This window comes from Pimephales promelas, chromosome 4, assembly GCF_988280905.1.
Source record: "Pimephales promelas chromosome 4, fPimPro1.hap1.1, whole genome shotgun sequence".
NCBI lineage: Eukaryota > Metazoa > Chordata > Actinopteri > Cypriniformes > Leuciscidae > Pimephales > Pimephales promelas.
This window is the reverse complement of record NC_142772.1, coordinates 15274881-15286708: the sequence shown is the minus strand read 5'-3', so window position 1 is coordinate 15286708 and position 11828 is coordinate 15274881. Positions and strand designations below refer to the sequence as shown.

Below are 11828 nucleotides of genomic sequence, written 5' to 3'. Positions count from 1 at the left end.
CACGCCTTGATGCCTCCCACTTGATGGATCCCAGAAAACCTGCAAAAAAAAAAAAAAAAAAAAAAATACATTTCAAAATCTATCATACATAATCATACATCTGGTATCACAAATTATCATTCCAGGTTCAATCAGGTTAAATGCTCAATATTAGAGCTGCACAATACTGAAAACCTTAAATAAAATATTGTTTATCTGCTGCTATATATATTGCGATATAAAAACAAATTTCAAGAGATTATTGAGTGAATCTGCATTGAAAATTATAACAAATTACAAGTATTGATAAATTCAATAGAAGAAAAATACAATTGAAATAAGCAGTGCATGAAGTTTTTTCGGAAAATCTAACTTATCAGGTACGGAAATTGAATTATCGAATGTAAAATAAGTCTTCACTGAGGTACAGCCTCTCCCTACTCTTACAAAATGACAAACAACCAGCCTGAAAAACACATGACAATGACACAAGACAATGTCTATAATAAATAGTGTGTGTGTAATTTCTTCAGTACCGTCAGCAAAACCGATAACATCTGAGCTTATCGATACTGCAGTCTTCCTTAATTTGGCCCCAGGGCCCGTTTAATGTTTAATACCGGGTTTCGGAACCTATTCCTACGTATGGGTGAGTTCATATGGATGAAGGCCGGTTGTGTTTGGCCTCTTGGTTTGTGATAGTGATATAGCTATTGTGAAACTCACCTTCGTCATGTACTGGGTGTGGATGGCATCAAGATCTTGTCCTGAAGAATCACAGGATCAAATGATATCTCATCTGGTAACAAGAGCACAGCCATAACCCCCTGAATTCAGCATTTGAAAGTAAAAAGAATTTCAGTATTTATCAGTCAAACATACATGAAAAAATAGCTTTGAGTTGGACAGTATGGTGTCTCATTGGCCAACATAATTAAAAACACACCCAGAGAAAAAATAAAATAAAAAAAAAAATTATATATATATATATATATATATATATATATATATATATATATATATATATATACCCATGACTATTATCCTGAATTATTATAACTATGACTATTATAACATTATATTTGCCACCTATTATTTAGCTTCTCAAGTACAATGTCACTGAAAAAAACGAATCGATTACCTAACGTAACCTCGGTTCTCTCTAGATGAGGGAACGAGTATTGCGTAAGCTAGCTTACGCTATGGGAAAGATTCATCTTTGCTGAGAAGTTGAAGCCAAAAAATTATTCCATAATTTTGTAATCATTGTCAACGCAGTCTCTTCTGAGGCAGACCATGAGCGGGCTAGCTAGCGGCTCATTGGTTCGCTCAGAGAGAATGCACGAACCTATGGGAGAGCGGCGCTGAGTCCGCGGCCAATGAGCGGAAGGCGCTCGCTCACTGCGTCACAGCCCGCCAAAAGGGGCGTGGCTACAGTGTATAAAGGTAGCTCTCCCAGGCTAGTTCGTCGATTCTGTCAGCATGAAGCGAAACGCTGGTGGCGCAAGCGCGGCCGGGAACGCAATACTCGTTCCCTCATCTAGAGAGAACCGAGGTTACGTTAGGTAACCGATTCGTTCTCTTACGAGAGGTTCTCTCGTATTGCGTAAGCTAGCTTACGCTACGGGAACACCTGGTCAACGCCGTGCGCGCTAAGTAACCACTAAGCATCCCAGGGGGGAAACACCGGGGGAATCTTTAAGTGGATGAAGATAATAAGGCGGCCAGCATAGCGGCCGTTATCATCTAGTGCAAAACGCCCTAAGGCGGCCGGCGTAGCGGGCCGTGACGTATAATGCATAAGCACATAGGGGAACACAAGGTGTACTGGCCTTATTAGATTTCTCTGGCATCTAACTATCCAGTAAGTTAAACAGTGACTCAAAAACCTCGCTGGACACTTCAAATCGTTTCTGAAGTTTATGATTCAACTGTGAAACTGTAAAAATATACAAAAGATACAATCACTATATATGAAATTAGAAAATTACAGATTGACAATAACATAGGGATAATTAAACTAAGAAAATATACATCTTAATATCAAATAACCTTCTCATATGTATCACACAATAAATTTAACAGTATGTACTTACAGACATTGCGTCTAACAGATGCAAAGAAAGATGATGCTTAAGGATTAAACAGCGATCACATTTCGCTGAACTACTGTAGTACTATTAGTACTTCCTGTTTCCTGTACTAAGGGGTTGTATGTCACTGCTTTTCAAAATTAAAGTCCTCACTAAAATAAACATGTTCAAAATGAAAAACAAATGCAGTCCTGCACACTCCCCGCCTTGGGTTTTTAGAATCCCAAATCAACTTATAGCTTATCATTGGGTGACAGAAGAAGAACAAGTTCAGAGACAGGACGTGACAGGATTTTCTGAATGCCATCCTTAGTCACTTTAACGTCAGCTTTCCTCACCAATCCATCTTTGCTTGGAATTGTTTTCACAACGATTGCCATTGGCCACTCATTTCTGCTGACTTGAATGTTCTTTACCAAGACAATATCCCCTTCTTTCAAATTAGTTCTTTTGTCTTGCCACTTTCGTCTGTGTTGCAAAGTACTAAGGTATTCTTTTTTCCATCTTGTCCAGAAGGCATCTGCTAACCTTTGTACTTGTTTCCATTCTTCCTTAAGCAACTCATTGTTCCCAAAGTCTCCAGGAGGGGGAGGTGCTGAACCTGTCTTTTGTGTCAAAAGAGTTGCAGGGGTGAGAATAAATGGAAATTCTGGGTCAGAGGACACTGGGATTAACGGCCGTGAATTCATCACTGCTGTAACTTCCGCCATGAACGTCGTTAAGACCTCATGTGTGACACGGGAAGATTGCTCTTTAAGTAGCATGTAATCAAGAATGCGACGTGCAATCCCGATCATTCGCTCCCAGTGACCACCCATATGAGAGGCATGAGGTGGATTGAATTTCCAGGTGCAATTGTGTTCTTTCAGATATTTCTGCACATTCTCTGAGCTGACACAAGATTCATCCATTTTGAGTTCACGAGAAGCTCCAACGAAATTCGTACCACGATCTGAGTGCACTGTCACCGTCCCACAGGTGGGACGTTTGCCACTATATTTTTAAAACAATAATATCTTAGTAAATACCTTAAATAATATTGACAAACTATATATCATTTGAAAGCTTACAATCTCTAGTTTCCATATTTGGTGACTGATTTTCAAAATATATTACAGAGGAGCCATAATTTATCAATATAAAACAAGAATATTTTCATACTCATAAGGCGTGTTCAGACCTTTGTTTTAAAATAGCAATAAACATGAAAAATCATGAAAAAATGGTAGATACCTCAGTTTGTTTTCATGCCAAAAGTTCAAAAGATAGAATCCATTCAATTATTTTGGAAAAAAAAGGTCTGAAAAGTTTAAAATATCAAGAAAAAAATAATAAATTCACCATTTGTGACGTGGCAGCTAGCTATGACTTACATGCGTGTTCTTTGTATGTGTTTCTTAGAGGTTCAATTCATATCAAAATCTGCCAAACTTCCCATACTACTCCTGAATAGGATCTCTACTTCAGAAATTGTATGAAAATTGTGAAAATAAGGGTTCATATCACTCAAAACATGAATGGAAATGCAGACGCCCTTATATGGGCAGTAATGGAGTCTGATTGTGCCCTAGTGAAAAAGTTTGGTACTGCGCTCAAACAAAATCTTACTGAAAGCTCATTTTTTGAGATATCAACCTAAAATTTGAAACACAACTTGTTCAGATTTTTGGCTTTGATCTTTCTGCCATTTTAGAGTAGCCCAGGTTTTGAAAATATATATTTTATGTAAAATATTAATAATTAATATTTTTACATTGTACATTTCCATAAACTCTAACTTCTATAACTTTTTTTCTGTTTCACTTTCTTAATTTATTTCACTTCTACAAAAATCTGCCAAATGTCTTCTTTAAAACAAGACCAATCATATGTCTATATTCCAAAGCATTCTTGAATTACAACCATTTAAGTTCGAAATGTGCATTTTCATGTCTATTCAAAAAAGGGGGGGTGACAGTTAACAGGTTAACTGGCCCTCTGATTGCAAAAAATCTCCTTAAGGCATTGATGAAACTACTGGAGCTCATTGCTTCGATAACTTCGATGTGAACAGCTCTTGAGCACATACATGAGAACATAACTGCCCACCTTTTGGAATTAGCTTGACCTCCTCTGGTCTTGCGGGCTGTCACTTCCCATGGTCCGAAAACATCAACACCCACATAGGTAAAGGGTGGAGCTACTGTCAACCGTTCCACTGGCAAATCAGACATCTGCTGATGCTCTGTCTTCCCTCGTAGCTTCTTGCAGATTACACACTTGAAAAGCAAACTGCGTATGCACTTCTTGCCTCCGACAAGCCAAAATCCTGCCGCTCTGACAGCACCTTCTGTAAAGTGTCTGCCCTGATGTTTCACAGACTCATGATAATGTCGCACAATCAGTTTTGCCACATGATGTGTACCCGGGATGATAATTGGGTTAACGTCACAAGTTTCCAGACCTGACCTCACAATACGACCCCCTACTCGAAGTAAGCCATTGCTGTCAAGGACAGGAGATAGTTTCCTCAACACACTCTTATGAGGAAGGTTGTGAGATGCAGTGATGCTTTTAATCTCTGTTGGATAACTCTCGTATTGAGCATTCTTCAACACAAGAATTTTGGCTCTTTCCAGCTCTTCTTCAGAAGGACCATTGCAGCAGACATGCCATCCTCTGCAACTATCATCTTGCAAGCATTTGGAGAAAGAACTGGCAATGTGAATCAGACGTGCTATTGCTCTGATGAGAGTGTTAAAGTTGGAGAATCTGCTAAATCTCTCAGAATTCCATGTGACCTTGGGAACTTCAGTAAGATTTGAAACCACATGTGGGCGTATTTCAGAATCTGAGTTTGGATCCACAAGCACAAATGACTTTTGTGAATCTGACCGAAGCTGAGAGTTATGCAAGAAGTCTGGGCCTGTGAGCCATGAACTGGCACCTAGCGATGCTGCAGGTACAGATCTGGACCTGTGGTCTGCCGGGTTAAGCTCTGTGGGAACGTATCGCCATTGTGCAGGTAAACTGGATTTATGTATTCGTTGAATCCTGTTGTTCACGTATACATAGAACCTCCGTGTTTGATTACAAATGTAGCCTAGTACTACCTTGCTGTCAGTATAGTACCAGATATGATCAAAGGTCATGTCCATCTCTTCCACAATCAACTCTGCGATCTCCACCGCTAATACAGCAGCACACAACTCCAGTCTTGGGACAGTAATGTCTGGCTGTGGTGCTAATTTAGATTTCCCAAATAAGAAGTTAACAGCTGTGTGACCATGTTGATCTGTCACCTTCAGGTATCCTACAGCAGCTATGGCCTTGACTGACGCGTCAGCGAAAATGCAAAGTTCTTTACTCTGGACATTATGCAGAGGAATGGGTATACATACACGTGGTATTTGCAGTTCTTTCAAATCTTGAAGAGACCTTTTCCATTTTTTCCACTCTGCCTCCAAGTCCTCTGGCAAAGGGGAATCCCAGCCCTCACCTTGTTTGGTAAGTTCCCTCAACAGTAACCTTCCTTGTATGGTGACAGGAGCAAGGAATCCAAGAGGGTCATACAAGCCATTCACGGTAGATAGGACTCCTCTCCGAGTGAAAGGCTTGTCATCGTCCGAAACATGAAACATGAAAGAGTCTGTTGCAACATTCCAGGACACACCAAGACTACGTAGGATGGGAAGGCCATTAGAGAAAAGTTGCAGATCTTTAATCCCCTCAGCACGATCTTCCAAAGGAAAAGCTTCAATCACATTTGGACAGTTAGAGATAATCTTGTGCAGTCTAAGGTTAGACACTGCAAGCATTTCTTGTGTACGTTTGAGAAGGTCGATCGCCTCTGCCTGTGTGGCGCATGACTTCAGCATGTCATCAACATAGAACTCCTTCTCCACCAGTTTTCTGGTGTCACTGCCGAATCTCCCTTCATGTTCTTTGACTGCTCTTCGTAGGCCATAGATAGCCACTGCTGGTGATGGGCTATTCCCGAAAACATGCACACGCATTCTGTGATCCACAATTTCGTTGTCAAGGTCATTGTTTCTGTACCACAGGAACCTAAGATAATCCCTATGATCCTCCCTAACCAGAAAACAATGGAACATGTGCTGTATGTCAGCAGTAATAGCCACAGGCCCTTTACGAAATCTCATCAGGACCCCTAACAGGCTGTTGTTCAAATCAGGGCCTGTGAGAAGTACATTGTTCAGTGAGACTCCCTTATATGGTGCACTTGAATCGAAGACAACTCGAATTTTGTCAGGTTTTTTAGGGTGATACACCCCAAACAGCGGTAAGTACCATACTTCTTGACCTTGCTGAAGAGGTGGTGCAATTTCTGCATGCTCATTTTTTAGCAGGTTCTCCATAAATTCCAAGAAGTGTGCTTTCATCTGTGGTCGTTTGTTTAGAGTGTGTCGCAGCGCAAGAAGACGTTTGAATGCATAGTCTTTGTTGTTGGGTAGACTTTGTCTGGGCTCACGAAAGGGTAGCGGAGCGACCCAACTATTGCAGCTGTCTTGAAAAACCTCTTTGTCCATGATCTGAAGAAACCTTGTGTCCTCCACAGATGGAGCGATCTTATGATCATTTGCAGTGTATGAGAAAACTGAATGACCAACACTTTCACCATCAGGGACTAACAGTATGGAGTCCTCAGGTGTGGTTTCTAGAGGTTGTTGCCATTGTGAATTAACGTCCAACTTCTCTTTTACCTTGATTTGACTACAGCATGGACTCAGAAAGCTGTGACGGCCATTATCTAAGATGGAAGTCTTGAAGGTATCAACTGAAGATGGCCTATGAGCTCCTCCGAGACACACATCCCCAACGACAACCCAGCCCAAATCCAGTTTCTGAGCAAAAGGGGCGTTATTTGGACCATTAATTTGTTTGCGTACTTTGTGTACTTGCAGGATGTCTCTGCCCAGTAAAAGAAGAATCTCAGCATCAGGGTCGAGAGGTGGTATTTCTTGTGCAATGTGTCTCAAGTGGCTGTGATGGAACGCTGCACCAGGAGTTGGAATCTCTGAACGATTGTTTGGAATCTGATTACATTCTAGAAGAGTAGGGAGAGGTAGACTTATCTTTCCATCAATGGACTCCACAATGAAATCAGAAATTCGTCTCCCTGCTGTCTCTAAAAGGCCAGCACATGTTTTCAGTGTATAGGGGAATGCAGCTGTTTTGATGTTAAAGATGTCAAAGAAATCTTTTCTCACTAAAGAGCGGTTGCTTTGCTCATCTAGGATAGCATACATCCTCTTTGCTTTCTCTTTGTGTCCAGCTGGATAGATGGAAACTAGACACATTTTTGAGCAAGACCGTGCACTCAAACCTTCTCCGCAGACTTCCTTGCACTCAGATGTAACCTCATGACTATCTGATTTGTAATTCTCCCCGCCATGCTGTGAGGTAGGTGTAGATGCCTGACATTTCCAGGGGGCAGGACCGGGATGAAGGGCCGAAGGATGACGGTCACTACCACACTCTTTGCACTGAACTTCTACAATGCAGTTTTTTGCAAGATGGTCTGTAGAAGAACAGCAACGGTAACACACAGACCGCTCTTTCAGGAACTGCATTCTATCTTGTAGAGATTTCTCTCGGAACCCTCTGCATCTTCTCAAAGGATGAGGTTTTCCATGTATTGGACAGCTTTTGTTCGGGCTCACTGATCTCTTTTCCTGTCCAGATGGTATTGTAGTTGAAGGATTAATTTGAGTCTTGTGAACAGATATTGGCATTTGTCTTTGTCTCTCAAACCTTTCTCCTTTCTCGTGTTTCACATGAGGAAATGTACTGAAACTCGGATCTGTACGTGCTTTTGCTTCTGAACGAACAAAATTTGCAAACACGGAGAAAGGTGGAAAAGCAACATGATGTTCTTGCTTATACTTGGATCCAAATGACATCCACTTTTCTTGAATGTTATATGGAAGTTTTTCCACAATGGGATTCACTCCCTTAGAAGTGTCCAAGTATGCCAGACCTGGTAAGTATCCTTCAAGCTTAGCAGCTTCTAGTTCTGAGAGGATGTCTCCTAAATCTCGAAGCTTTTGTGGGTCCTTGTTTGTCACTCTGGGGAAGTCTTCTAGTTTGGCAAAAAGAGCATGTTCAATTGCTTCTGGAGAACCATATATTTCTTCAAGCCTCTGCCATGTCATTATCAGCGCAGCTGACGGATTTCTGATGCGAACTGCTTTCAGTCTCCGAGCATGTTCAGAAGATTCTCTACCCAGGTATTTAATTAACAGATCAAGCTCTTCTGCTGGAGAAAGACCCAGACCAGAAATAGCACCTTGGAAAGATGATTTCCATGCCCAGTAATTAATGGGCTTGTCATCAAAGTAAGTAAGCCCTGCCGTCACAAGTTGCGTTCGAGCTAGATACTTTGCAAGGTCATAGGTAACAGACAAGGAATCTTCTTTGTCAGCAGGTCTACTCTGCATTTGGTAGTGATCAGGAGGATACTGCATTTTAGTGGCATTTTGATTCATGTCTGCTCCAAAGTCCATGTTTTGTGAACTGATAGGTACATTTTTGAGATCTGACTCACTTTTAATTGGACTTACAAGGTGCGATGCTTGAAGTGGTGGTTGAGTTTCGTTTCCTCCACTAGATGGCAGTGTACCACTACTGATTTCAGATTGCGTTTTCACATAATCTGCTGTTCTGATTCGACTGTCCTCGATGGGAACAGGAAATGATACTCTGCTGGCTGCGCTACGTTCTGTTTCTAACAATGCTTCCTCCAGTACCTGAGCTTCTACCAAGGCCGCGTCCTTTTCTTTTTCCTCTTGCAAGGCCTCCAGTGTTGCTTGAAGTCGTGCCTGTTCGACTTTCAATTCTATTTCTCTTTTAGCATATGCTGCTCTGGCTTGCGCAGCTTCTGCTTTTGCTCTTGCTTTGAAATCTGCTATGCTGGCGCTTGAGTGGCGACTGGATGCCCTAGAAGAACGACTGGATGCTTTTGAGGAGTGTGCGCTGACAGAGTGAACATCTTCAGCTGTGCTTTTCAAATCTGCCGAGTCTGTCTGACCTTCTGCCATGTTTTTTTGAGACTTAATTATATGCAGAAAAATCAGATTGATGTAATAGAGATTTTGGAATGTTCAAATCTTGATTCCACACAATTCTTGAGCGTCTTTCTCAGTCTGTTGTATTGATGTCTTTTCACTGTACTGGCCTTATTAGATTTCTCTGGCATCTAACTATCCAGTAAGTTAAACAGTGACTCAAAAACCTCGCTGGACACTTCAAATCGTTTCTGAAGTTTATGATTCAACTGTGAAACTGTAAAAATATACAAAAGATACAATCACTATATATGAAATTAGAAAATTACAGATTGACAATAACATAGGGATAATTAAACTAAGAAAATATACATCTTAATATCAAATAACCTTCTCATATGTATCACACAATAAATTTAACAGTATGTACTTACAGACATTGCGTCTAACAGATGCAAAGAAAGATGATGCTTAAGGATTAAACAGCGATCACATTTCGCTGAACTACTGCAGTACTATTAGTACTTCCTGTTTCCTGTACTAAGGGGTTGTATGTCACTGCTTTTCAAAATTAAAGTCCTCACTAAAATAAACATGTTCAAAATGAAAAACAAATGCAGTCCTGCACACAAGGGGTGAGCCGGTTGTGATGGAACTCCCGATAGTGCGGCTTTCTATAGGAGAGCTGTATAGTACTAGACCGCCAGAATTTCAGCCTGTAAGGCTGGAACTTCCAAGTTATAAAATCTGACAAAAGTGGAGGGGGAGGCCCATCCTGCAGCCACACAAATGTCGTGAATGGAAATTCCGCAGGACCATGCCCACGATGAGGCCATGTCTCTGGTGGAATGAGCCCTGATGCCCAGAGGGCAAGGCAGGTCTTTAGCGGCATAAGCAGAAGCAATCGCGTCTACTATCCACCTGGATAGAGTCTGTTTCGAGGCGGCTAATCCCTTGGTGCGGCCACCGAACGACACAAACAGCTGAACGCGGCAACGCGTGTAGACAGCGCGTGAATGTCCCCCACTCGTTTTACTGAGGCGAGTGCCGTCAGAATAACGGTTTTTAGCGAGAGGTATTTTAGCTCCACGGACTCGAGTGGTTCAAACGGCGGGGCTTTCAGAGCTTCTAGAACTATAGAAAGATCCCAGACCGGCACCGTAGGGGGGCGAGGGGGGTTCATCCTTCTGGCTCCCCTGAGGAAGCGGATGATTAGCTCGTCTTTGCCCAGAGACTGGGCGCGCCGGGGTTCAACGAACGCCGCGACGGCTGCCACATAAACCTTAAGAGTGGATGGGGACCTGCCCTTATCCAGCATCTCCTGAAGGAACACGAGCAAAGACGAAACCTCGCACGTCCGTGGGTCCAAATTTTTGTCGGTGCACCATTTGGAGAACACAGACCATTTTGCAGCATAGAGCTTTCTGGTAGAATCCGCTCTGGCGTGTTTGATCGTGTTCAGAACCCCTTCTGGCGATTCGACGCGTAGTCGTTGGTCACCCATGCATGAAGCGCCCAGCGCTGTGGATGGGGATGCCAGATCGAGCCGCGGGCTTGAGTGAGGAGATCTGCTCTGATTGGAATGGGCCACTGGGCTGTCTGTGACAGCCGCGTAAGCTCCGGGAACCAAATCTGATTCTCCCAGCGCGGAGCTATGAGGAGCACCGAGTGGCGTGAGTCCCTGATTCTCTGAATGACCTGCGGTAGCAGAGAAATCGGGGGAAAAGCATAGAGCGGGCGGCGGGGCCAATCCTGGGCTAGCGCGTCCTCGCTCTTTGAGAAGAATATTGGGCAGTGAGCGTTCTCTTCTGATGCGAAAAGATCTATCTCCGCTCTGCCGAATAGGCGCCACAGCGTTTGGACTGTATGAGTGTGCAGGGACCATTCTCCGGGGGAGACCAGGTTCCTGGACAGCATGTCTGGGCCGTCGTTCAGGTGGCCCGGTACGTGCGTTGCTCTGAGCGAGAGCAGGTGACTCTGGGACCACAATAGGATGCGGCGTGTCAGATGAAAGAGATTCTTGGATCTGACGCCGCCCTGACGGTTGATGTATGATACCACGGCCATATTGTCGGAGCGAATCAGGACGTGGTGACCATGGTGACCGCGATCATTTCCAGACAGTTTATGTGAAGGGAACTCTCGTGGCTCGACCACTGGCCGGCGGCCGGTGAGCCCTCGCAAACCGCACCCCAACCCGAGTTGGATGCGTCTGTCGAGATGACTTTCCGGCGAGAAAAAGTACCCATGGTAACGCCCCTCTGAAACCACTCGATTACTGACCATGGCTGCAGTGCAGTGATACATGTCTGAGTAATCTTGATCATCTGGCGGCCCGTCTTCCACTCGCGGTGGGATACGCAGCTCTTTAACCAGAGTTGAAGGGGGCGCATGTGCAGAAGACCCAGCTGTAGCACAGCGGAGGCTGAAGCCATATAACCCAGCATCCTCTGAAAAGATTTCAGGGATGTGTGGGTACCCATCTGAAAAGAGGCGGCTAGGCGCTGAACACGGCGCGCGCGCTGTGTGGATAAGCGAGCCGTCATAGTGACAGAGTTCAAATCTATTCCAAGGAATGAAATAGTTTGACTGGGCTGGAGAGAGCTCTTTGTCCAGTTGACAGAGAGTCCCAGCGCTTCCAGATGGTTGAGGAGAACTGCGCGGTGCGACAGAAGCTCCGTCTGGCAATCTGCTAGAATCAGCCAGTCGTCCAGATAATTCAGAATGCGCAGCCCCTGACTTCGCAGGG

General features: G+C 43.5%; 1 protein-coding gene across 1 annotated transcript; it reads right to left on the bottom strand.

Annotated features, from left to right (window-relative positions):
- Window positions 1–3826: 3826 nt before the first annotated feature.
- On the bottom strand, window positions 3827–9692 carry LOC148981666 (uncharacterized). Its single transcript, XM_089129995.1, has 2 exons — window positions 9514–9692; window positions 3827–9356 (listed from the first exon to the last, which is right to left on the bottom strand). The coding sequence occupies exon 2, from the start codon at window positions 9110–9112 to the stop codon at window positions 3968–3970; it is 5145 nt and encodes a 1714-aa protein (XP_088986121.1). The 5' UTR covers window positions 9113–9356; window positions 9514–9692; the 3' UTR covers window positions 3827–3967.
- Between the last annotated feature and the right edge of the window lie 2136 nt (window positions 9693–11828).